The 27,481-nt window shown below is 39.0% G+C and overlaps 2 protein-coding genes across 4 annotated transcripts in view; one reads left to right on the forward strand and one right to left on the reverse strand.

Moving 5' to 3' along the window:
- ASNSD1 (asparagine synthetase domain containing 1) overlaps positions 1-579 on the reverse strand; it is an 84,164-nt gene extending 83,585 nt beyond the window's left edge. The window contains exon 1 of the mRNA XM_039494350.1: positions 267-579. The gene's annotated coding sequence lies outside the window, so the exon portion shown is untranslated. The remainder of the gene's footprint in view (positions 1-266) is intronic.
- A 415-nt stretch (positions 580-994) lies between these two features.
- Positions 995-18,934, forward strand: SLC40A1 (solute carrier family 40 member 1). Of its 3 annotated transcripts, XM_039494612.1 has the most exons (8): positions 995-1,270; positions 2,371-2,438; positions 7,819-7,978; positions 9,018-9,133; positions 9,551-9,677; positions 12,395-12,640; positions 14,518-15,177; positions 16,478-18,934. In XM_039494612.1, exons 1-8 carry the CDS (start codon positions 1,228-1,230, stop codon positions 16,795-16,797), a joined length of 1,740 nt encoding a protein of 579 aa, XP_039350546.1. In that variant the 5' UTR covers positions 995-1,227; the 3' UTR covers positions 16,798-18,934. The 3 variants fall into 3 exon arrangements, with proteins under 3 accessions (XP_039350546.1, XP_039350547.1, XP_039350548.1); XM_039494613.1 differs by lacking the exons at positions 7,819-7,978; positions 9,018-9,133; XM_039494614.1 differs by lacking the exons at positions 995-1,270; positions 9,018-9,133.
- Positions 18,935-27,481: the final 8,547 nt, after the last annotated feature.

Here is a 27,481-nt window from a genome sequence, read left to right on the forward strand (position 1 = left end):
AGGCTTAAAACCCCAAAGGAAAATAAGAACCCAACTTTTTTTTTAATTGATGATTTTTCTAAACCAATCTCATGATTGTGTTGGGGTTGGCAATACTGGACTCATGAGATCTGATATATATATATATATATATATATATATATATATATATATATATATATCTCAGCATAGTAGCAGAACTTTTTACTTTTTCTCTTCCTTTACCTTGTTACTTAATATTAGTGTCCCCTCTTAATAAATGTGAGTTACAGCAAAGGCTTCCTAACCTCAAACGCCAGTAGGTTTTCAAGCGGGGGAAACCAGCAATCAATACATGAGACAGGTTGTTAAAGTGCTGCCTGCTTACATCCTTCAGGAGTCTAGGCGGGGGACGGGACAAAGCCTTGAGCCTGACCCGTCCCGAGACATCACCTGCTTCATGCTGAGTCACGGTGTGTTGTGTATCAGCGTTACTCTGCGAAGCAGGGTTACAACATTGTAAGGCGTGAAGGTTTGTCCCTCGGGCGGGGACACAGATCCTGGCTGGAGCCTGTGGGGCGCGACACCCGCTCCCTACAGCTACTCTGCTGCCTCTCCAGCCCCTCCTCGTCCGCCCCGCGCGCCGCCCACAGCGCAACTCTCCTCCACAACCGGCTAACGTCCCGCCGCATCGCTCCTTTATCCCTCCGCGCCCCCGGCCATAGGCAGGGCGAGGCTTGGCGGGTCTTTTTTCGCCCCCTGCGCAGTCCCTGGCCATCCCCCTCCCCCGATTTGCCCCTTTTTAGCCCATGTAAAAAGCAGGCAGCAGAATCTTCCACTAACGACAGGGCTTCAGCAGCGGTTACTGAGCATGCGCAGTTCCTGTGCCCATGCTCCCTACGCCATAAGCAGCACATTCCCGGAGGGAGCCGTTCGCCGCGCTACACTTGCCGGGTGGAGACATGCAGATCAGGCGGACGCTGATAGGCTGCTCCTGGGACCTCATTCCCCGCCTTCGGCCCCGCCTGCCTATAAAGCGTGGCGAGCCGCTAGGCAGCTGTAGCAGCGGCCGCAGGAGCTGGGCCCGTTCCTGGTGGAGCGCAGCCCCGCCAGCCCCCGCGCATAAGGCTATCGCTTCCCAACTTCAGCTACAGTGATAGCTAAGTTGGGAAATTCAAACATTCAGAGAAGCCGTGTCGCCTCCTGCTCCCCGCGCATCCCCTCCTCTGCGCCCGCGGCTGGGGCACAGGACTGGCAGCGCGAGCGGACATGACTCGGGCAGCAGAGCAGACAAGCAGCGCAGGATGCTGTGGTCAGTATCGTGCGGGGAGCCCGGGGGGCTGCTGACCCGCAGGGACGCAGCACGTTTGTGGGGTACGCTGCCTGGGAAGGAGTGCGGGTGTGGCACTTACAAGCACTTCACCCCATGCCGCTCAGATGTGTGACATTACATGTGTGGGGTTACGGGGGCCGTGGCATCGTGTGGTTCTGCTGCAGTGGGCTGTGCAGGAGGTAATACAGAGATTTTAAGGCCAGAAAGGTTCCTATTGATCATGTAATGCAGCGGTTCTCACACTGTGGGTTGGGACCCCCAACGTGAGTCAGGACCTCATTTTAATGGGGTTGCCAGGGCTGGCTTAGACTTGTTGGGGCCTGTGACCAGAGCCCAAAGGCCCTCAGACCTGGGCATTGGGACTCAGGTTACAGACCCCCTGCCTGAGGCTGAAGCCCTTGGGCTTTGGCTTTGGCCCCCCTATCCGCCAGGGGCTTGAGCTGGCTCAGGCTCCTGCCCTACTTTTCTGTGATTCTGTAACAGAGGCCACAGAATTACATTCTGTAATTCTTGAATCAAGTCTAGTGACTTGAGGTTGAACCAGAGCCTAACATGTCTGTGTCGTGTGTGTGTGTATAGAGTGCTGTGTGGAAAGGGTGCACGCATTGGTGGTGTAGTGCAGTGTTTCTCAACCTTTTTTGATACCAGGGACTGGCCTTCCTAAACTCTGTCAGAGAGATCTCAGGGATTGGTGCTGGTCTGCAGACTGGTCATTGAGAAACACTGGTACTGCATGTGGGATGAGTTGGATGGGGTACAATCAGGTGGCACAATGTAAATATGCTGCAAAACTTTGTGCATATTTAGCTAGTAAGACATGTTAAGATACATTCAGTGTTTCTTCATTTTAGTATAATGTTTTTTCTCTTGCACAACTGCTATGCTGTGGCTATTCCAGTGTGTGGAATTAAAACATGTATAGCAAACATCTTTTCTTATTTCTGCGATAAAAGACTTTTTTGCAGTGTAGAGATTGCTGACTTAAAAATTAATACAATTTAGTAGCAACCAAGGAAGATGCCAAATAGGCAAAATGCATCTGAATCATCTTTAGCATTTATCTCTCATTTCATTTTCAGGATCCTGTGTCAATTACTTTACATCTGCAAAGTTTCTTCTTTATCTTGGACATGCACTGTCCACTTGGGTAAGTTAAAAACAAATTTTTAAAAAGAAAGTGTGTGTGTGTTACATCATGCAGTGGAACCTCCTTAATCTGCTTTTGACTGCACTGCATGCTATAATTTATATACAGAAGGTGGTCTTTGGCAAAGTCTTAATTGCAAAGTGCTGTGGCGAGATCTCAAAGTCTGTGTAATCTTTACAGAGTATGGTACAGTATATTTGCAATATTCTAATAAATAAAAGTGCATTGCTCACAATTGTCTAAGGGCCTGATTCACTACCCTCACACACACTGAGTAATACCTTACTCCTTGAAGAAGGTCATTGAAACCAGTAAGGTTTGTTAGAGAGTAAATGCTACTCAAAGTGAGTGGAGGATAACAATAAAACTGAGCCCTACTAATCAAAGTATATTTTTACTGCTTTGTCCTTGACTTTTATAATTTGAAGGGTTTTTATACCTGCTCACCAATGTAAATTACTGAATGTTGTACAATGGATTTCCTAGTCATCAGTACTTAAGAAACCTGTTTTTCTGAAATGTAACATCCTTACCTGTAACACAGTGCCTATTTACTGAAACACTTTCACCTGTATCTAAACCAACCTTTGAAGCAATGTGAATTGCTAACAAGGTGAATGAAGTAGATCTAGAAATTGATTTGGATTAAATGTATCTCCCAGTTCATTAAAATCATACAAAGTGGCAGAATCTAGCCTGAGAAATGCTACATTGTTTAATGTCATTCACTTGCAAGATACTGGATTAAGATAAGTATTAATTATGAAGATGAGTAAAAGCACTTTTTTAAAGTAACTTTCTATGTCTGTACTAATTTGTAAAATCTCTGCGGCAGAGACTGGCTTGGTATGTACTTTGTACAGCACTGAGCACACTGTTCTAGGAGTACAAGATTGTATAACTCACTTTCATTAATGTAAAGAATCAGTTGTGTCTGTCCTAAGAAGGCCTGGAGAGAAACAGTAAACTTTTGGTTTAAATGCGTACAATATAGCAAAGAATTATTTTAGTCCAAAGACTTCGTTGGTGCTACTGCTGTTATGAGAAGTAGTATGTTCAGGCAACAAAATGCACATCTTAGCAGAATCAGGCTCAATGTTCTGCTAGTTATTTCTACTAACATTGAGTGGCACCTTACTATGTGAATAGTCCCACTGAAATCCATCAAAGGGGCTACTTACAGATTAAGGTAAGGTATCATTCAACATGAATAAAGGTGACTGACTCAGAATGTAGGATAATCTGGACTACTGCAAACAGTTGAGTGAAAAACGTCAGCTTTATAGCAGTATTAAACACTATACACCTTTATTGATTTCAAAAACCCAATTGAGGATCTGAATCTGCTGGCCTTAATCAGGAAAACTCCTTTTAAGCAACAGACGTTTAGTCTAACTTTTAAGACTCAGTCCTGTACTTGTCTAAAAAGTTCTTTAACCCACAGTAATTCCTCTTTGGAGCCTAAAATAAGACTTTCAATAATAGAGAAGGGGAAAGTTGTTTGTTGTTTTTTTTTTTTTCTCTGCCCCTCAAGATGGAAACATATCAACCCAGATCTCTGAGATGGCTTTTGTATAGTTTTCATACTGCAATATCAGTGATATGTATTCAGAATATCTAATCTTGTATAGATAAACCTCTTTTACTCTAGTTGGGGAAAACATAATTAGCTTCCATGTTAAGCACCTGCTTACAGGAAGAAACTGTAACTGATTAAACATACTTGTTTCTTATCTCTACAACAGGGGTTCTCAAACTGGGAGTTGGGACCCCTCAGGGGGTCGGGACATTATTATGTGGGGGGTTGTGAGCTGTCAGCCTGCACCCCAAACGCTGCTTTGCCTCCAGCATTTATAATGGTGTTAAATTAAAAATACCTTTTTATATATTTATAAGGGGGTCACACTCGGAGGCTTGCTATGTGAAAGGTGTCACCAGTACAAAAGTTTGAGAATCACTGCTCTACAATCATTCAGAGACCTGAAGGAGGTCCTGAATAAGACTGTTAAGCCCCAGTTCAGCAAAGCACTTAAGCATGTGTTCAAGTACCACAGAAGTCAAGGACAAGCTAAGTGCTCTACTGAGCTGGTGCCTTAGGCCCAGTTCCACAGAGGTATTTTGAAATCAATAGAAGTTAGGCACCTAAATACCTCTGGGATCAGGGCCTTAAACTTTATTCTATCAACTGTATACAGTAGTACTATAATACAGTGTTAAAATCATCAAACTGCCATTAAAAGAGGAATGGTTAGGATAATAGCTGTCATTCATACAGAAATAAATAGGGTTTAATATCCATGTTATGAATGATTAGAAAGATCTCAAGAATAGCAGGATTAAGCCTGTTATGTGCCTTTTCAGTAAGGCATAGGTCCTGCAACTAGAGGGGGTGGGGTGGGGTGGGGTGCTGCAGCACTCCCTGACTTGAAGTGGCTTCCCTTATATACAGGGTTTACAGTTTGGTTCAATGTCTCTCAGCACCCCCACTATAAAAATTGTTCCAGTACCCCTGTATTAAGGCTAAATTTACTATCAAAATTCCCTGAGTCCTGGGTGTAGTTTAAAAATGCATAACTGGGTTGTTACTTTCTGTTTGTGCTGCTTAATTTTCAATTCCCTCTTGTTCTGTGCAATTAATTGATCTCTGACTTTTTTTTAAGTTGATAGTAAAAAACACAACCCCAAAACGAAAACCAGTGTGCTTCCCCCGTTGAAAACAGCTAGCTTTGGAGAAGTTGAGGCAATGTGGAGTAGCATGAAAGGACTGTGGGTGAACACAATGGATGAAAATGCCCAGTTAATGAACTCCTAAACTGCTGATGCTGCTCAAAGCTACTGCTACAGAATCACAGTGTAAACAAGACAAAACTGCTTTTTAATTTTTTTGCGTTAATAAAAGCTAAAGAGTAATGTCCATGTTCATACAATGTAATACAGGCGTAGGGAACCAAGAGAAGGCTACACTTAATATGTATTTGGGTTCTTAGTCTCCAGTAGCAAGATATTGGCCTGCAGATACTGAGGGAGAAATCTTGAGTGCATTTAAGTCAATTGCAGTTTGCTGATGACTTCAGTGAGGCCAAGGTTTTACCTGGAGAGTAATAGCTGTCACGGTGCATCATTTTCAATATTTAAAAAGGTGTATGTGGACAGGGGTGGGGGTTCCATAAAGCTCCTTTTTTATTTAATCAATTTCAGCAACTAAAACTTTGATGCAGGAATAGAAGTATATCAGGTCTGCATCGTTGTTCATTCAGATAGAAATTTAGTTCAGAAGAAAGCACTAATTTCATAATAAGGTAGCCAGAATTTAGGGTTCAGTGACCACCTACATACATGTGAAAGTTGAATAAGAAGTACTGTAGCTTGAATCGTACTGAGTTCTTGATTCAGAAAGACACTTAACTTCCATTTATGAAAGAATTAAATTATGCATAGTTTTACACATACTCCTCCCAAATAAGGAATGTAAGCATAGCATGTTAGAGGGAATTTTTTTTTGTCCTTGTATATGGAGAAATCAAGTCAATTGTTGGGGTCTGCCTGTCTGAGAGGTCCCAAGTCTGTGGAATTTGAGTGAATGGTATTGTGATCTGGTGTATACAGTCACATCACTGCTTATGTTTATCCCAGCTGCATGCCCATTACAGTGGGGGTGGCAAGACCAAACTTGAGTGGTGGTGTGATTCTGTGCAAAAGATCACAATGCCAGGAGTGAGTGGGCCCAGATCCCCAGGACATCTACCATTGCAAGGTGAATGTGGGGTAGACTTGCTCTCCAACCCTCCCTCCACAGGGGCCTCAGTTTCAGATTTTGTCTTGAGCCCCAAAAATCTGTGGCCCTGCTTCTGACAGCCATCACAGGCAATTGCATAAATGATAAAGCTTTTAAATTTGTGAGTGTTTGGAGCAACCCATCTCCAGAAGAGCCTCAGTTCATGTATTCTAACAAATCCCAAAAGCCAAATTCATCACTGGGGTATACTGCTGCTACTTCCCTGGACTTTCAGCAACAATTAATTTGGTCCCAAACTGAGTGACACTTGGGAGGCCTTTTCTTTTATTGCCATCTTGTTCAATTTGTTAGACTACTCAGTTTCTGGTCTTGCAAAAAAAAAAATTTTTTTTAAACAAACTTGGAACACTCTGCATTTCAATGTCCTCTGTACTGTTCAGAAAATGATTTCAAAAGAGGCTGATAACTGAAGAATATATATTCTATAATAGATTACCATTAGGGACTCTCCTTAACCAAATTATGTCTGCAGTAGTACACTACAACTTCTGTAATGCAGTTGTTGCAATATACTTCTCAAGTAAAATAAGCTAATGACCTAAATTATGTGCCCTAAATAAAGGGAAAATAAAATATTCAGTGGCCAGCTGTGGATATATGCGTATTGCACAGCATTGTTAGTAAATCACAATAATGGAAACTTGTTTTGAATAAAATTTAAGAATGGCTGCCTTTACACTAGATCCTTGAATATCTTTAACACTTAGCTGTTCTTAAACTATTGCAATTGCTATCACAAGTTTTGGTACTACAATACAGGAAGGATAAATTATTTCTAAATACCACTCTTCTGTTGGAAACTTAAGGATGCTTAACTTGAAATCTAGTCAATTTCTAAAATCTGGTTTCATGTTCAAAACTTACCACCCATCTCCCTACTAACTTGTGGTTTTCCAGTCACATTTTCCTAAGTAGAAGCTCCATACAAATGCCAGAGTCTGGCCCTCTACAGGGGAAACAATACAACAGAAACAGTAAAATGGACTACCTAGGAAATCAACTTATTCTCTGCTCTCTTTCAGTTAACAGTTGTCTTAGAAGGTATTTTGTAGGTGAAATGTATTCAGACAGAAGTGCTGATTAAAGTTGGTAGTATTACTTTAAACTTGAACAGCTAGAATAGATGACAGTTGCTTAGTTCCACCCTTGGAAACTTTAGTATCACATGGACAAAGTTACATTTTCTAAAAGAGCACTGATGAGGATAAGCTTCTGTGATGAAGAATCTTCATGAAACTTAGTCCTTTCTCAGGCTTGTTGGTTGTAACTGAGGACAGAATTTTGGCTCATAATATTACTATAGAAAGCCTTTGGTACTATGACATATTGAGGATAACCAACATTAATTGGGACCAGTAATAGTATTGATTTGGACCCAAGCTCCCATTGACATTGGAGGGTGCTCCATGCACAGAATGGCAGGAAGGGCTTATATTAGGAGCGGGAGGGATGGGCGGGAAGGAAGTAACCAAGTTGTTAAATGCCATGTTAGCATAGGTATTCTTTGTGGAGCTATTAAAACATGGAAATCAGCTACCATCTAGCAAAATGCAAATACTGATATCAACTTTTTTCTTATTAAAGGGAGATCGGATGTGGCACTTTGCAGTGTCTGTCTTTCTGGTTGAACTTTATGGAAACAGCCTACTCTTGACTGCTGTCTATGGACTGGTTGTGGCAGGATCAGTTCTCCTTTTGGGAGCCATTATCGGAGATTGGGTGGACAAGAACTCAAGGCTTAAAGGTTAGCAGCCTTAGTGGAGGCTATTACCTATTATGGGGTGACTCAAATCAGAGTCAGAAGAGGAAGCCATCTAAAGCAGCTGTCCGCATAATGGCACGCTAGAAAGATCCTCTGGTTAAATATGAAAACCAGGCTTAATTTACTAACATCTATAAATATTTCAGAATAATAATAGACTAAATAATTCTATATGGATACTCTCAAAGATAAGAGAACACCAATTTTAGGCTCTGATCTATTCCTTACTCATACAAAACTCTAATTGTAGCTAGAGAGAGAAGGTGAAATCCATGTGAATTTTGCCTGAATAAGGATTGCAGAATCAGTTCTGGAATCCAGTAATCTGACAACATAATTTAACACTTCCTTGCTGATTCCATCTGTCTAGAAATATGGGTCACTTGCTGGAGGATTCTCTGCAGCTTGAGGTCTTCAAACCACAATTTGAAGACTTCAATAACTCAGACATAGGTTAGGGGTTTGTTATAGAAGTGGGTGGGTAAGATTCTGTGGCCTGCTTTTGTGAAGGAGGTCAGCCTAGATCATAATGGTCCCTTCTGACCTTAAAGTCTGAGTCTATTCCACACTGTATATTATAACTGCCTTTGTAACTTGTTACTCTTGAATGTTGAGGTGACTGAAGAGTACATATTATGTAGCTAATTGAAAATCTGTTCTGTAAAATTAAAATTAATTTTAAAGTATTTACACAATAATACTCGCTTTTTTTAAAAACAGTGTTTGTTTTGAAGTCCTGCTGAATGGAGGAAAATGCCTAGTTTTCTCTTATTGTATTACACTATTGGGTCAGTGGAACGACATGAAGAATGAATTTGATTCTGTGTGTAGATGATTCAAAGTTAAAATGAGATCTCTGAACACTAAACAGTTTACCTTGTAAATAACTTAATTTTTAAAAGAGAAAATGGGGAGGGAGGGAGAAGGACTCGAATATAGCTTTCATAGGAAAAAAATAATTCCAAAGATGAAGATGGGGAATATCCACAGATTCTATAAACTTTTTTTCTATCTGAAACAGTGGCTCAGACTTCCTTGGTTGTACAGAATGCATCTGTCATCCTGTGTGGTATCATCCTGATGATTGTCTTCTTGTTTAAGACTCAACTTTTGACCTTATACTCTGGATGGCTTCTTGTAAGTGCTCAAATTTAAGACTCCTTACATGTCACTAATAAAGGAAAGTAACTACCAGTAGTTAGTTTGACTCCAATACAGCTCTTACAACTGAGGATCTGCCCAGTGAGTCTTTTCCTGCACTCGTCGACGTCAATGGAGGTTTTGCCATTGGCTTCAATGATGCAGGATCAGGCCATTAAATCCTACTTACTGTTTTTAGCTTTGTTGCAAAAGGGCACAGGGAACATACCTCTTTAATACATTTTTTTTAAATGTTCATATAATTGTACTGTCTGAAAAGTAATGTTTATGTGAAATGGTTTAAAATACAGAACTATAATTTTGGTTGTCCAAGAAAGGCATGGTGTCTTTTCAGTCATTAACTTGGTCCATCATTTTACTCATGTTTAACACTTCTTCTTTCCTTTCTTCCAGACCATGTGCTATATCCTGGTTATCACAATAGCAAATATTGCAAATTTGGCCAGCACTGCGACAACAATCACAATTCAGAGAGACTGGATTGTTGTGGTTGCAGGTGAAGACAGAAGCAAATTGGCAGGTGAAATACATGATTTCTACTATCTAAAAGTGTCTTAACATGCGGGCTTGATTTTTAACAGACTGCAGTTTTACCCTGAAGTCAGCACATTCTTCCATGTTCCAGGAGCTGTGAGAGAACAACAGTTTAAAAGGGCAGCTTTCCCCCTACCATATTCCTCACTATATTTACAGAGATTAGAAATGACTGTTGTAAAACTCTGATTACAACATAGTTTTATGGCTAGGTAACTATCTAGTTCTAGTTTTAATCCAACTCTAACACTATTGAGAGAGATCAGTTTTATTTCTGCAAACCAAATATATAATTTCATCAAATCATCTGTGTTTAGTGTTTAATATTCAATCATATCCTGTTAGTCAATGCATTTACTATTAAGATTTATCAACATTTATTACCAAGGGAATCCCGTATCCAGAGAACATTAGAGTAACCTTCTTATTAGGCAAAGAAAGTGCACAATTTGTAACCTTTTCTGATATATAATTTTAATTTCTCAAATTACAAACTCCCTCTTAGTCCCCTATTTTGACCTTGCAGTAGTTTCTTAGCAATTACCTTCTGTAGAGCAGTAGTGTCTTAATTTCTTAAGTTTCTTCAAACACACAAAAGTTGTTGGAAGTTCCCTTGCAGAGCCTTAATGTTTATGGTTCTCAATAATCTTTCTTGTCTGTATACAGACAAATCGCATCCCTTCTCTGCTTCCTCACACAAGAAGAGGTGCATGTCACCCCTGGGGAGAGCTATCATGTAATAGGTGTAATGTAATAGAGACAGTATTGCCTTTTTTTGTCCTTCCTCAATTCTGACAGATTAATGCAGCATCATATGACCATTTGTGTTCTGTACGATTACCTCGGAAATGAGGCAATCGGTTCCAGCACATTCCTTCTTGCAACTCTGTTTCAAACAAATACCTCACACAGAAAACCTGTTCCAATTTTATAAACTTCTCCCAAGGAGGGTTTTGTGTCTGTGGTTTTCTTTTCTTTTTAATTAGTTATAATAGTATCTAAAACAAAACAAAGATTATATTGTAAGGAACATCGGTAAAATATTTACCTTGATTGTGAAATATGCAGAATGACCAAAGGCCAAAAGAACATATTTCTGTTCATACTCTTTTCACAAAGAAGGCACACAGCTATGTAATTTAGCAGAACAGGCAAATAAAAGCTATTGTGTTCTCTCCTCACATATCCCAGATGGTTCTCTCCATCTTGATTCCCATATGGCTTCCCTTCTAACTCATTTGGGGTGGGGGGGAATACTACTTTCCCAAGCTTCTTGCTGAAACAATCTCCTCTCTCTCTCTCTCAGTAGATCGGGCAGGTCTTCATGTGTGAAGACACCTATGTCTTGTGTGCTTTGATCAGCAGTGAATTGGCTATTAATACTGACACTTAATTTATCATTAGATTCAAGGAATTAACTCTGAAAAGGAACAAGCAATTTCAGGCTGTCTGCAGACTCAGGGAAACCTCAGTATATTGGTTTACCCTTTGGTTCATGTTTTTACAGAAATCTTAGGCCAAGATTTTCCAAAATAGGACTCTAAAATTAGGCTCTTATCTGTATTTAAGCACCTACATATGTGGTCTGTTGAGAGGGGTGGAGAGAGTTGAGCATGCAGTGACTTCTGTTGGCCACAGAACAGTCAGAAATGTAGGGCTGAAAGGGACCTCGAGAGGTCATCAAGTCTAGCCCCCTTCACTGAGGCAGGACCAAGTTCAATCTAGACCATCCCCGACAGGTTTGTCCAACCTGTTCTTAAAAGCCTCCATTGACAGGGATTCCACTACCTCCTTAGTTAAAGATGGAAGCCTCTTCCAGAGCTTTTAGTTATAAAGTTATTCCTAATGGCACCAGTTCATTGCAAATAAAGATTAGTCACTGCTATATGCACAGCAACTTGGTGGGGAAAGTAAGGCAAAAGTTTATGGGGTCAGGGGAGGGAAGAGGGAGGACTCTTCTTTCCATTATTAGAATGGAACCATGAGCTATATAGTAATATCTAAACCCAAGAGGACTGCATCTAAATGTGCACGAGTGGAACAGAAGGGAGAGAGAGAACTTTGCTCTCTGAAATTGAAGAATGATTGATGACCACTGCGTGCCTCAGTAAGGAAACTTAGTCATATCAAAGGTCTGTTGCTATCAGAATGGGTATTTATATGGTCATTTGTAATTGGAGAGAGGTGAGCTGAGGAAGCCAAGTAATACATGTTTCAGTATTGTACAGATAGTTTAAGAAACTTCTGTCGTCCATTACAGAATTTTTTTTCATAGGGCATGATCCATTCTGTATTTGGTGCGCCCACTAATTTCAGGAGATTTGCTTCAGAATCGGGCCAGGAGTACATAGTGATCTTTGATGAAAGGGGAATCATTTGAGTATTATTCTGAAGACATCTACTAATTTTTCATCCTGCTTACTTTAATCCCAGTATGCCCAATCATGAACATCTCTGACAAAACTCTGTGACCGCAGTGGGAGTTTAGTTTGATTAGCCCAATACAATTAAACTAATTTTCATCAGAGACAGAAGTATTATACATAAGGGCTAAATCCTGGTCCCAGTGAAGTCAATAGGAGCTTTGCTATTGGTTTTTGTAGGGACTGGGATTTGGCTTATGTATATGTAATAGAAGATTAAAATGAATACTTCTGCTGTAAGCAAAATATTAATGAAAACTTATCAAATTGTATATTATAGATATGAATGCTACAATACGAAGAATTGACCAGCTGACCAATATCTTGGCCCCAATGGCAGTTGGCCAAATAATGACCTTTGGCTCACCAGTGATTGGCTGTGGCTTCATTTCTGGCTGGAACCTGTTGTCTATGTGTTTGGAATATCTGCTGCTTTGGAAAGTCTACCAGAAAACCCCTGCTCTAGCTCTCAAAGCTACCTCAAAAATTGAGGAATCAGAGCTGAAACAACTGAATGTACAGAAAGGTATCAATGATATCTTTAAAATTGATTATATACACTACATCAATAGTACCAAAACTGGAAACCATTCATTTTCCATTTTATTCTCAGATAGAACATTTTAGTGTTTTTGCTTAATGATACTTTTCAGGATTTTATTCTTTACTGTTAAGAGCAACTTGTTTTAGTGTCGGGTGTCATTACCAATTAACTTAGTTTTGAGTAACAATATTTGAGGTTGCAGATGGCTGGAATACCCCATAAACAGCAGCCAAAAAATGGACATTTTGGTACTCTCTCCTTGAATTGGTTTATTAAACTAGCCAGTTTTAATTATAGAATGTATCAAAAATGTGGAAGATGTTGGAATATGGAGTCTAAAGAATATTTTTCCCTTTGGAAAAAGGGAGATGTCTATCAGGGAAATACCACTCAAAGCACCTAGGAAACACAGAGCTTCCAAACACCCACCAAGGATATGGAATTTGTTGCAGTAGCTGGAAAAAGATACCTCACATTTAGAGTACCACTAAATGAGGACTGTCCTTTCGAAGACTTACGGTTTGATTAGGGTTCTTAAGAAGGGACCCAGAGTAGTTCCTGGGGGACATATGGGTGGGGCCATTGTAAGAAGAAATACATTCTTTGTAAATTCTAGGATTTATAATCTAATGTTAGAGTAAAAAGATGGTGAAGGATGAGGCCATGTAGCAGTCTGCTGCTAGAACCACACACTACAGTTTAGGAGATCCCAGATAGTAACATTCCTTGAGTGCTTTTCTCCCCAACCAGCAGTGCATGGGACTCCTGAGAAAGCACATTTAGCCTCTGTGGAGGAGAGTGCCTTGGGGTTAATACTGGAGCAGTGGTGATGTGCTCCAAAAACAGACCTTGTCACCTCTCCTATGCCAAGAGGTTGGTGACAACACAGGTTGATGGTGTGAAGTTAAGAGGTTAAAAGGTGAGTACAGCTCCTTGGAGCTCTGAATGAGGCTTCTTTGAGCTCCTTAAGACTAAGGACAAACTTAGCAACTGTCAGTGTTTGGGAAAACCTGTCTCATTCCCCACTATTTTGACTTGGTTTAAAACTAGACTTGTTAGGGCTGTAAATATGCCTCACACAGGCCTTCCAGTTTGCAGGGATTTGTGCAAAGCTTTATGTTCAAATAAACTCCAGAACACATACTAAAGTTCAGCCATCCACAAAGTGTCAGATAGCTTCCACTCTAGCTGAAAGGCTTTTTCAACCTTTGCCAACTCTCCTGGCTTTAAGTTTGCAACAAAATGAGAACCTGGCATGGTGTGAGTGTGTCTAGGATTGGAAATCAATGTCTGTATTAAAATCCCAGCTATTACACAGATTCCATAAGTAGCCTTCAGCAAGTCACTTAACTTCTCCATGTTGGTTTTACCCACCAGTAACATGGGGAATAACAACATTTGCTTACCTACCCCATGGGGCATTGAACGTTTTTAATTGTTGTGTTTTGAACACTAAAAGCCCATATATAAGTACCTAGTTGTGTCGTCATTAAGCAAATTATTTCACACAAGCCATTGCTTAGTGTTCACATTTCACAAGAAACCTAGTGTGAGAAGAGAGAGTAGGCTACTCTCTCTTCCCCAATGTGACACAACAAGCTGCTTTTTAAATCAATGGAAATTAGCTTTATATTTTTTTTGGTTCCCCTATTCCTTTCTGGATTTAAGGGCATGGGTAGAATGTGAAATATAATAACTTTAACAAAGCTGTGTTTGTAACATAATTAACCAGAATATATTTAAAATGACAAACCTCCCTAGAAAGGAAGCACCTTTATTAAATACATACAACATAATGAGCTATTCTCCTATAGTTCTTTTGCAGGAAAGCACTTAATAGTTATGTTTCTGTTTTACAGATAGCGAATTGAAGCCCACTGAAGGAGTCCAGTTAATTGGTGAGAAAGATGTAACAGTCTTTGAGCCCCATCAGGAGAAGGAAATCAGCTGTAGTGCCCGGATTGCTGAACCTTTCATCACATTTCGTGATGGATGGGTTGCATACTACAACCAACCTGTGTTTCTTGCAGGCCTGGGTCTTGCATTCCTCTATATGACCGTTCTGGGCTTTGATTGCATTACTACAGGTTATGCATACACTCAGGGTTTGAGTGGTTCTGTGCTAAGCCTTCTGATGGGGGCTTCGGCCATAACTGGAATCATGGGAACAGTAGCCTTTACCTGGCTCCGTCGCAAATGTGGCCTAGTTCGCACAGGCTTCATCTCTGGAATAGCCCAGTTTGCCTGCTTGGTCTTATGTGTGATTTCTGTGTTCATGCCTGGAAGTCCTTTGGATTTGACTGTTTCCCCATTTGCTGACATCCGTACCAGGTTATTGGAAGGACAGTCATTGCCTACTGCACTTCCAGCTGATATGTCTGAAATATCCTTTACAACTGGAATGCACAACTGGTTAAACAGGTCTAGCTCTGTTAACAGTGACCTAGAGATGAGTTCTGACTCTGTGCCTTTAATCTCTGTTAGTCTTCTGTTTGCAGGAGTCATTGCTGCTAGAGTTGGTAAGTAATGTCTATCTATTAAAATCTCTAATCTGTGCTTATTTTTAATTCTATTAGAGTTTTATTAGTTGTAGATCTTTTTTTGTTAAACTCAGATTTTAATAAAGAACCCAGGATTGACTGCATGACTCTTACTCATAACAAGTCTAAAACTTGTGGTATTCGATATTGCAGTAGCCTTGCCTATGTAGTTACCGTAGCACCTACTTTCTTGTGTATAATATTGCACAATGCCTTCATTAAGTCGTAAGTTTCTTTACTCAGTACCCTTTGTAAACATATGTAGTATACTCTCTCATGAGATGGAGTTAAGTATTTGCAGATGTTTAATTAAAATAGCTATATATTTGATAACATCTAATTAAAGCTTTGAGGATTTGCTAGACAGCCTAGTATTAACACCTCAACAGAATCAAAGAGCAGAACAATTTAATTGCATGAATGAAACAACGTATAACTATCATTTTATAGTATGGCTCTTACGGCTTCTCTATACTTTTGTTCTTTTGGGAGGAGAAAAATATTTGGCTTGCATGCATTTAGGATTACCCTCAAAACTTAAATAAACAGATTAATCAGGCACAGGAGCGACTACAATAAGTTTCTCCTTGAAATCAAACTTTCCTGCAGTGTTTACAGTTGAAAACATGCACTCTTTCTCTCTCCCCCCCCCCCCTCCGCCCCCTCACCAAACACATTAATCTCTCCACAGGACAGAACTATTATTACAGTCACAAACCTTAAATGGAGATGACAACTGGAATGAAAAATTCTTTAAACAATAAGTAGACTTTGGTTATAGTCTACATGATGTGCTCTAAATTTCTTTAATTTTACTTTGGGAAAGAAGTTAATCTTGCTGTATCTGTACATTTTTCTCTTTTGCACATGGGGAATTTAAACTAGTTAAAGGTACAATATTTACCTTACTCAGTTTTAGTGTGGGTGTCATATAATCCAGATTTTTTTTTCACAATCCTAGACTGTTTCCATTCTCTCCTTAAGAAGGAAAGGATTGTTGTACAAAGCATTGTTTGATAGGCATACTTGATTCAGTGTTGCACCAGTTCTCTCTATAAGAAATAGCAGCAAAGGGCCAAATTCTGCCCTTAGTTACACTGGTGGGAAATCTATTCAAGTCAGATGAGAGCACAACTTGACCCAGATGTTTGACTTCAAATCAGTGCTTATTATAACGAAGATTGGGTTGGTAAAGAAATAACTGTAGAATGAGACCCTTTGAAAATCTAACCTTTGATATAAATTAAGGTTTTTCTTTGTTTTTTGTTTTTCCCCATAGGCCTCTGGTCCTTTGATTTAACTGTCACACAGTTGCTCCAAGAAAATGTGATAGAGTCTGAAAGAGGCATTATAAACGGTGTCCAGAACTCCATGAATTACCTTCTTGATCTGCTGCATTTCATCATGGTCATCCTGGCCCCCAACCCTGAAGCTTTCGGCTTACTGGTTCTTATTTCTGTGTCCTTTGTTGCAATGGGCCACATAATGTACTTCCGATTTGCCCAAAAAACCTTGGGGAATCAGGTCTTTGCTTGCTGTGGTCTTAAATCCAAAGCAGTCTCTAACGATTCACCACCTAGTAATACATCCGCTGTTTAGGGGGTCTCAAACTATTGCCACCCCCTGTTTAATTATAATTCAAGTATGCTGGTAGATGCTTCAAAGTAGCCATAACAGGCAAAGTAAGGTGTTTCTCTACAGTCTAACAGTCATAGTACACTCACTTCAAGGGAGACCTCCAAACCAGATAAGAAACTTGGCCAAATTCATCCATATGTTTCAAATTTGGATTACAAGGAAATTACTCTGATGCTAAGTTGAGGGTTTAAACTGAATCACCAAAATATGTAGTGTAGGAATGCAACAATATTTTATCATAATTGTAATTTTTAATTTCTTCCATTTTAACCGTGATGAAGCCTATGGCCTCACTGGCATAAATACATACAGTACTCTTTAGCTGATGTACATGTGTAGTCTTCACCTGACTTTATAGTTCATGTTTGTTAGCTTGAGTAAAACTTGTTTTATCTTTTTGTTGGGTTTTTCCCCTTTACATAAATGTTGTGGTTTCTGCCTATATGCTGCTCCAGGTAAGAGAACTGGATTCTTTTTCTAAACTGGCTGAAATGTTATACTAACAAACAGGTTGTGTGTACTGTGTATTTTTAATTTTATTTTAAAGTTCTTATGTTTGTCTAAAATCTGACATTTGCCTAAAATATCTCTTTGCCTTTGTCTGGTTTTGATTAACTTTAGAGGAACACCTTTGCAGGTTTAGCGTATACTATTCTATAGTATAAATAAGTTCAAAATATTGTATTACATGTATGTAGCACTTCATAAAATTAAGTACAGTATAACCAAGTAAGCCAAAGCTATAAATGTAATGTAGCATTGTAAAGCAAAGCTTTTTCTATTAAAACACACCAAATGTGCTAAAGAAGGTTTGACAGAGCAGATAATGTTAAGGGTCATGAGTTTGGATATAGAAAGATAGGCTAAGGGCTAAATTTACTGGTTGCCTTTCTGAAAAGTATCAGAATGTGAGCAGCTTGAGTTTCATTTTAATCTAATGCCATTGCTTTAAGAAACCCCAACATCAGCCTGGTGTATTAGAAAATTACTAATCCAGGCTAAACAAAATGTAAAGGACAATTTTTAAAATATTTTATGAACATTGATACATCTTTCTAAATTCTCTTGTAAAACATCTTAACACTTTTTAAATTACTAGAAACTTGTATTTTTAAACATCTGTAAAACAAAAACAAGCTGCGACCGTATGACCCTTTTAAAGCAATTTTGGGGAGAACAGTGGAGAGTTACCTTTTTTTAAAGTCATTTTTCAATGTGCAGGTAGGGACAGAGCTTTTATATTAACCATTTATGCACTTTTGTGGCAACTGCAGTAATGTTGCTTTAGTATTCTGAGTTTCCTATGGTATGACTTTTTTTTTTAAAACAATATTAAGAAGTCTTTGTAAAATGTTTGGGGAGAAACTTTTTTTTCACTTTCGACTTTTTTGTACTATCTTTTTCAAATAGCCTTATGTGTTGGCCAACTTCAACCTTGATGTAAGCAGGCACAACTCCATTGAAACTATTGGTGTTTACACTATGGCTGAATCTGGGTCACTTTCCTCAAAATTGTGATAACTTGTATTGTATTGCTAAATTTTTTATGTTCTATTTAAAATAGAATTTGTTTCTGACCAATATTTTTTTGAAAAAATCTGAAGTGAATGCATGAGGATCCCATATCAAATCTCAACTTTAAATGAAGTAGTAGCCCTCAAAGTTCAGTAAGTGCTTGTAATAACAATCTCTCCCCCCTCCCTTTTATTTTTCCTCTTAAGGATCAATATTAATCATTGATGATTCTTTTCTGAATGGCACTCAGGGATTCTTTCATTAGATTTATAATTGTTCCTACTTTCCAAGAAAGAATCTGGTTTTGCACTGTAATGAGTCACATTTATTTAAAAAAAAAAATTAACAATCAGTGGCTCAATCCTGGGCTATAACTCCTGAAGGAAATTTGAGTTTTGCCATCAACAGAACTTTTTCAGGCAAGAAATTAAATCAGATCTTGTTTGTGTGGACTGTCTAATCATGTTTTATAGAATGGATACCTATAATGTTAGACATTGAAGACAATGGATTTATACTAAAGATGAATGTCCACTTGGGGCAGTGGACTAAACAATAAAACTTAGATCTCTGAATTGCTAAATGTGTCCTCTTATTTCTGATTATCTATAATCTCAGTTGAGGCTACATTCTAATGTTGAATATGAATAAAGATTACTTGCTCTACTAGTGTGCTCATTAGTCAGTGGGACTACTTGTGGCCTAAAATGCTACTCCATACATTTTGTTAAGAACTTTACTTTGTATCGTTAAGGGGCCTGATATATTTTGCACACACCAAACTCCCACTGATTTGAATGAGAGTTTAGGATAGGCAAGCAATGCACAACTAGATGCCAAGAGAATCCTGAAGAACCTTTCTTACTCCCATTATTTCATAGACAAAAATGCTTTGGACCTAGCCTAAACATGTCAGGAGACAAATGTACTGTTTAAGTATATGTGTATATGCCATGGTGCTTTAAAGCACAATTAAGACAAATGGAGACAAAAAACACCTCTTCTCCAGACTGTGTGTGTGTTCTTAAAATTACACATTACTTTACTTTAATACAGAGCATGGATGTTTTATGCAAGGCCTCTTCTCTTCTTCTTAAATGTTATATTCATTTAAAAACAAATACATTAGAAAACCAGAATGGATTACTGTGATCAAGTCTGACTGCTGATGTAACACAAGTCTCAGGGCTTTTCTGAATAATTCCTAATTTTGAGCTAGAGTAATGGTTCTCAAACTTTTTGTACTGGTGACCCCTTTCACATAGCAAGCCTCTGAGTGTGACTCTCCCTGCCCCCTTAAATATATTTAAAAGTTTTTTTTTAATTTATAACACCATTATAAATGCTGGATGCAAAGCAGGGTTTGGGGTGCAGGCTGACAGCTTGCAACTCCCTATATAATAACCTCATGATCCCCTGAGGGGTCTAAACCCCCAGTTTGGGAATGCCTGAGCTAGAGCAGATATTTAGGAAGACCTGCCATTGGCTGTTTTTTCTAAAGTTACATCATGCTAAAGTCTATAAGTCAGTTATGCCACATGAGAATTAGAATATTATAAATTTAGAGTTGTTGCACAATTAAGATATGAATAGAAGAAATCAACATGTATACCATAAAGAAGAATCTAACAAGGACTGTTATTTAGGAATTAAATTTATATTGCAAAGTCAAATTACAGTTAGTTACTTCAATCCTTAAGAGGTGGTGGTGAAGATTAAACTCCAGTCTTAGAAAATATTAGAATACTAAATATGCTGTGCTTCACACATGCAGAGTATGCATAATATATATAATGTAAAATGATGTAAGTGGATTTTTTTTTCTTCCCCTAAGTGATGATCATAAGGCCTAAGCTTGAGAGTTGCTGAGTTTCCTAAAGTTCCCCTGGAATTCAATACACGACATCCATGTGCATCCTCTGAAGTGTGATCAAAATATATACTGATTGTGATAAAGCTAAGCAGCCCATGAACAATAAACTATTCTGCAATAATAATACCATATTCCATAGTTGATGATTTTGAGCATGGAAACTTTGATGCATTTTCTTTTTAAAATTTAAAGATGAGTGTTTTGTACCTGGGATCATTCTAAGGTGGGTTTTAAAACTGAAATGTAGTAAAAACAAAAGGACATAATGAATTTGTTCCCTTTCACTCAAATTACACTCTCTCTCTCTCTGCCTGTGGTTCAAGGAAAATGTCTATTACTCTTCAGAAATTTAAGAGTAAAGCTGCTGGGTAAAAGCTCACTTAACATCCTGTAACTGCAGCTTTTTGTTCTATAGAATGTATAATTACCTGGTTTCCAAAAAGCACTTTCAATATTATTTTGGCCACATCCCCATCAGCACCCTCTGCATTCTCCCCACTTTGTGCCTTAATCATCCCTGTCACAGTATTCACCATTCCATTCCCACCATGTGGAAGAGTGTAGAGAACTCCTTTGAGCCTTACACTTAGCTGGTTTTGGAACAGTATAAAGCCCTTCCACCCCCCTGGGAGCAGAGTATGCTCCAAGTACTAAGGAGCATTCACAGACTTTGCTACTCACTTCATCTTCAGTTACCAGTCATACTAGCCTACCTAAAGGAAGTTACCTAAAGGCAAACAGAGTAATGGAAATAGGCAATCTGAGTGTTGCTTTTTCCTCTCTGGTTGTTCAAACAATTAGTGAATTTCAGTGCTTTTTAAAACTGCAAGATTGATGGACATCATTCACTGGTAGCTGCCAGGAAGACTAGATCCAGCACAGCCCTGAAACAGTGCTTCACAGCTACAAGCAAGTGAGGTTTATTTTACTGTAAGCTTACTTGGGGCTAAGTTTCTGGTAGAGAAGTCAAACTAGCACAACCAACTTCTCTGTAATCTGTCCCCTGACTTCACTATGGGTGGATCATTTCTGGATCTATTCCTGTTCCCTTTAAATCAATGGGAGTTTTGACTGACTTCAAATGTTAGCATGATTAGACCCTCCATTTCTACCTTAACTTAGGTAGACTTAGTGTTTAAAGTATGGAGGACAGAAAACTGAACAAGTGTGTTTACTTAAAGACAGGCAAACTGTGAGGACAAAGTGCATGCTGTTATGCAATGCTTTATACAAATACTTCAACCTGTCCTAGTGAGTCAACATTCATTGTAGTTAAACTTTTCCTTTATTGCATTTTGCCAGAAGAAAAGTACACAACAAAGTGCAGAGAGCAATCCTATTCCAAATACATGTAATAAAGTGGATATCCACATGTCACGCATGCAAGTGTAGGGTTCTAACTCTGTTACAAGGCAAGTATCTTTCTCTACGTTTATACTTAAAGGGCCTATTCCTGATCCCAAGGCAGTCAAGGGAATGAGTGTGAAATTATAACAAACATTGCTATTAGAGATTTATTGATCACTATGCTGTACCAAACATCCCTCAGTCTATCTGCAGCATAAAAAAGACATACTCAATAGAATTAACAAACAGCCATTTATGAGAGTTCTATGGAACCATAAATGAAATGTTTTAATATATGCAGCTAGCAATACAGGTTCAGCCAGTGTCTATTATTTCTAAGAGGGAAAGACAGATTATAGAATATTGCTACCATCTAGCCAACATATACTATGTCACAGAGTCTGAAGAAAATTTGTGTATATGTAATAGATCTATAAAAAGCCTATAGTCTTGCTAAAACTGCAAAGTGTAGCATATTTTCATAGTCTGTTTAGCCTCCACAACCACTGTACAGCCTGTGGGCCAATTCAGGTATTGACTTTTCACGCTTGGTAACCACCAATCAATTACTTTCCAGAGTTCTGTCTAATAGATGGCTTGCCCTATTCATAGCTCCAATAAATGTAGCTTTTGTCTCCATTTAAGATCCTGAGTTTAGCTGGCAGTCTATAGGCTGTCTGTGAAACTTGCTATTAAAGTCTGTTCTGCATGGACATTAAAGATTTCAGGAAACACTTTTTAAGAGTTGAGGTTTGCCTTGATATCCTTAGTCAAAGCCACCCCCACATTGCAGTGTGCCTTGGCCAAATTTCCCACAGCAGGTATGCAGCAGACCCTTATTCTAAAAAAACAGGTAATAGCCACTGCCTAAGACAGGATGCTGAATCAGAAGGACCAAAGGCAGGCTCTGGTGTGAAAATCCTCTAATTACAAAAAGAACAAGAGCAATGAGGTGCCATCCCCTTCATTATGTAAAGACATTTTTAAAGCAGGACTCTCTGTCTTTCTGGGCTGTGCAAGTGAGCTGAGGTCAGAAAATAATGCATGCGTCTTCCCTCATACGTAGGACCTTTAATATAGGTCAAGCCACTTCAGAGATTTTATCTTGAGCCCAAGTAATCAGAATGATGCCTTCTGACTAATGTCCTTATGTGTACGTTTCATGGGAAACCTGTAAACATTCTCACAATAAATGGGATCTGCCTCATTATTGCTTAGCATGAGGGCATACCTTTATTAGCAGAGGCACAAACATCATTGTCCTACATCTATTGACTGACCTTCAGAAAGTATTTCACAATATGCTTTGCTTTTAAGTGCCATAATATCATTGCAGAGGACCTTAGACTATGTATGTTATATGTCTACATACACAATATTTTAAGGTGTACTCCAGAGATGCTTCAAGCAAAGTACATCTTTGGTCTTAAGAAGATTATAAGTGTCCCTTTAACATATAAAAACAGTACTTAGATTTTTCTCCCTCTTATTACTGGCAGTTCATTTCTACAAGCTGACCATGCGAGACATAAACAGTGACTGAAGAAGGCAGGCAGAAGCAGGAAGGAGGAAAGTTGCCAATGTTAGAAATATTTGTTCAGCTGTTCCTGGAGTGAGGCCAGTTAAAGTTACTGATTATAGTATAAAATGTCCTGAACTCCAGTTATCCATTGAGGGGTAATGTGGGGAAAAAACAAAACACTAAAATACAGAAACCATTGTTATATAACTTTGACTAAAGATTCAAAGGGAGAAAACAGGAAACCCATACTGAGAAAATTGTTTTTAATTCACTGTGTATGGATGTTTTGTTTTGTCTGACTGCATTTTATATATATATATTCTACTGCTGGAGCATTGGAGGAGCTAGCAACATGGTCCACATGGCACCTAATTTCAGGCTGATTTTGGGAGGGAGCTAAATTAAGGGAGCTTGGCAGAAGCCTTGTGGAAATCTTAGGATGCACCACAAATCTGGGCATCAGTGGGTTGAGAGGATGGAACCAAATTCTAGTCCTGTGAGGAGTGGGAAACATCCCATCTTCATTATTAGGACAACCAGGAGGATCTCTGATTGAAAACCCATAAAAAAAATCACACTTGGTGTAGCATATGCCTAGGATTGGAACATAGACATACATAAGAACATAAGAATGGCCCTACTGGGTGAGACCAAAGGTCCCTCTATCCCAGTATCCTGTCTTCTGGACAATGGCCAGTGCCAGATACCCCAGAGGAAATGAACAGAACAGGTAATCATCAAGTGATCCATCCATCCCCTGTCGCTCATTCCCAGCTTCTGGCAGACAGAGGCTAGGGACACCATTCCTGCCCATCCTGGCTAACAGCCATTGAGGGACCTATCCTCCATGAATTTATCTATTTCTTTTTTGAACCATGTTCTGGTCTTGGCCTTCACAAAATCCTCTGGCAAGAAGTTCCACAAGTTGACTGTGCATTGTGTGAAGAAATACTTCCTTTTCTTTGTTTTAAACCTGCTGCCTATTCATTTCATTTGTTGACCCCTAGTTCTTGTGTTATGAGAAGTAGTAAACAACACTTCCTTATCTACTTTCTCTACACCAGTCATGATTTTATAGACCTCAATCATATCACCCCTTAGCCATCTCTTTTCCAAGCTGAAAAGTCCCAGTCTTATTAATCTCTCCTCATATGAAAGTTGTTCCATACCCCTAATAATTTTTGTTGCCCTTTTCTGAACCTTTTCCAATTCCAATATATCTTTTTTGAGATGGGGCGACCACATCTGCACACAGTATTCAAGATGTGGGCTTACCATGGATTTATATAGAGGCAACATAATATTTTCTGTCCTATTATCAATCCCTTTCTAAATTATTCCCAGCATTCTGTTTGCTTTTTTGACTGCCACTGCACACTGAGTGGATGTTTTCAGAGAACTATCCACAATGACTCCAAGATCTCTTTCTTGAGTGGTAACAGCTAATTTAGACCCCATCATTTTATATGTATAGTTGGGATTATGATTTCCAATGTGCATTACTTTACATTTATCAACATTAAATTTCATCTGCCATTTTGTTGCCCATTCACCCAGTTTTGAGAGATCCTTTTGTAGCTCTTTGCAGTCTGTCTGGGTCTTAACTATCTTTAGTAATTTTGTATCATCTGCATATTTTACCACCTAACTGTTTACCCCTTTTTCCAGATCATTTATGAATATGTTGAATAGGACTGGTTCCAGAACTGATCCCTGGGGGACACCACTATTTACCTCTCTCCATTCTGAAAACCGACCATTTATACCTACCTTTTGTTTCCTATCTTTTAACCAGTTACCAATTCATGAGCGCACCTTCCCTCTTATCCCACGGCAACTTACTTTGCGTAAAAGCCTTTGCGGAGGGACCTTGTCAAAGGCTTTCTGAAAATCTAAGTACACTATATCCACTGGATCCCCTTGCTCCACATGCTTGTTGATCCCCTCAAAGAATGCTAGTAGATTGGTGAGGCATGATTTCCCTTTACTAAAACCATGGTGACTCTTCCTCAACAAATTATGTTCATCTATATGTCTGACAATATTGTTCTTTATTATAGTTTCAACCAGTTTGCCCAGTACTGAAGTCAGTACCTCCGCTAATGATTCCTCAATCCGGGACAGTTCCTCAGATCTTTCACCTAAAAATAATGGCTCATGTTTGGGAATCACCCTCACATCCTCAGCCATGAAGATTGATGCAAAGAATTCATTTAGTTTCTCCGCAATGGCCTTATCGTCCTTGAGTGCTCCTTTAGCACCTGGATCGTCCATTGGCCCTACTGGTTCTTCAGCAGGCTTCCTGCTTCTGATGTACTTAAAAATAATTTGCAATTATTTTATGAGTCTTTGGCTAACTGATCCTCAAATTCTTTTTTGGCCTTCCTAATTGTATTTGTACACTTCATTTGCCAGCGTTTATGCTCCTTACTATTTTCCTCACTAGAATTTAACTTCCACTTTTTAAAGGATGCCTTTTTGCCTCTCACTGCTTCTTTTACTTTGTTGTTTAGCCATGATGGCTCCTTTCTGGTTCTCTTACTATGTTTTTTAATTTGGGGTATACATTTAAGTTGACCCTCTATCATGGTGTCTTTAAAAAGTTTCCACGCAGCTTGCAGAGATTTCACTTTTGGCACTATACCCTTTAATTTCTGTTTAACTAACCTCCTCATTTTTGTGTAGTTCCTCTTTCTGAAATTAAATGCTACAGTGTTGGGCCACTGTGGTGTTTTTCCTGCCACAGAGATATTAAATTTAATTGTATTACCCAGCAGTCCAGCAATATTCACCTCTTGGACCAGATCCTGTGCTCCACTTAGGACTAAATCAAGAATTGCCTCTCCTCTGGTGGGTTCCAGGACCAGCTGCTAAAAGAAGCAGTCATTTAAGGTGTCTAGAAACTTTATCTCTGCATCCCATCCTGAGGTGACATGTACCCAGTCATGCCTAAGGGCTCCTTTCAGGGGAAGAGATACGTAGTTCTTTTGTACCTAGAACCTCTAGAAGCTTTGCAACAAGCTTCCTTGCCCATTTGAAATATCTGACAAATGCATCTATGTCATGAAGCTATTTTTTTTAAACCATAACTTTTCTCTTCAGTCTGTGCAAGGCATAATATAATAATTTATAAGCTATAAATGACCTTATACAAAAACAGCAATTATTTTGTACATACAGAGTCTATGGAACTCTGTGCTGGACTAGATATAGCATTTCTGTGATTACTTCCAGTAATACCTGGAAGCCCCAACTGAAATGAGAACCATATTGTGTTAAGTGCTATTTATACACATAATAAGAGACAGTCCCTACCCCAAAGTACATACATTATCCCCTTAACCACATGCACAAAACCCAGGATGGGTTGCTGTGACAGTCTATATCCTTATGCTCACCCCTTTTAAAAAACTATAATGGATTTTGTACACAAGTATGCCTTGTGAAGTAGTCTTTGAAAACTCATAATTTGCTGATCATTATTGCCCTGGTAAAATATGTGTGGCAACATTGTATGCAAAGTTATAAGATTTTACTGTATAACATTACTAAGACATGTTCAAAGTTTAAAAAAAGCAGGCACAAACCAGTTCCTTATACAAAAGGCAAACTCATGCTCAGCCAGGTGTCAACAAAATCAAATGGACTATCATCTGGTTAAGCAGCCATTCTTTGATAGGAAAAAGGATGTGAGCGAGAAATTTACTTCTTAGCAAAAATCAGCTGGAGGTTCCCATCTCCTAAGACTTTCTGTCTCCTGAACTCCAGCTGGAAAGGATTCTCAAAGAATAGGAAAAGGATCAAAATGAGGAACAGAGGCCCCAAATCATCTCTTCCTTCATCTCTACTCATGGCACCGACAACACTTGAAGGACAAAAAGCATCACTGGATTGGGAAGGGATGCTGGCTGAAAGGATTCCAGAGCATGTGGTGAGAGAAACTTTTGCTTTGAAATCACTTAGCTTGTTAAGGTAGGTGTTAGTTTGTGTTTTACCTTTTATTTCTTTGTAACAAATTCTGACTTTTATGCCACATTACTTGTAATCACTTAAAATCTATCTTTCTCTTAATAAACTTGTTTTATTGTTTTATCTAAACCAGTGTGTGTTAGATTGAAGTGTTTGGGAAACCCCATTTGAGATAAGATTTGTGCATATCATTTTCTATTAATGAAATGACAGATTTCATATGAGCTCTTGTTGTCCAGGAGGGTGCTGGGCAGTATAAGACAGACATTTCTGGGGGGAAAGTCTGGGACTGGGAGTCTGCTAGTGTTACCCTGCAATGTAATTCATGAGTGGCTGGCTAGAGCACTCATGCATTATAGCTGGGAGTGATTTACATGCTGGAGGCTGTGTGTAAGCAGGCCAAGGAGTGGTTACTCTTA

Source organism: Mauremys reevesii, linkage group 11 (assembly GCF_016161935.1).
Source record: "Mauremys reevesii isolate NIE-2019 linkage group 11, ASM1616193v1, whole genome shotgun sequence".
Lineage (NCBI taxonomy): Eukaryota > Metazoa > Chordata > Testudines > Geoemydidae > Mauremys > Mauremys reevesii.

Coding starts and splice junctions, on each gene's coding strand:
- SLC40A1 (XM_039494612.1), top strand. CDS start 1,228: ATGACTCGGGCAGCAGAGCAGACAAGCAGCGCAGGATGCTGTG. Junction 9,678..12,394: donor AGACAGAAGCAAATTGGCAG/GTGAAATACATG, acceptor TGTATATTATAG/ATATGAATGCTACAATACGA. Junction 12,641..14,517: donor ACAACTGAATGTACAGAAAG/GTATCAATGATA, acceptor TCTGTTTTACAG/ATAGCGAATTGAAGCCCACT.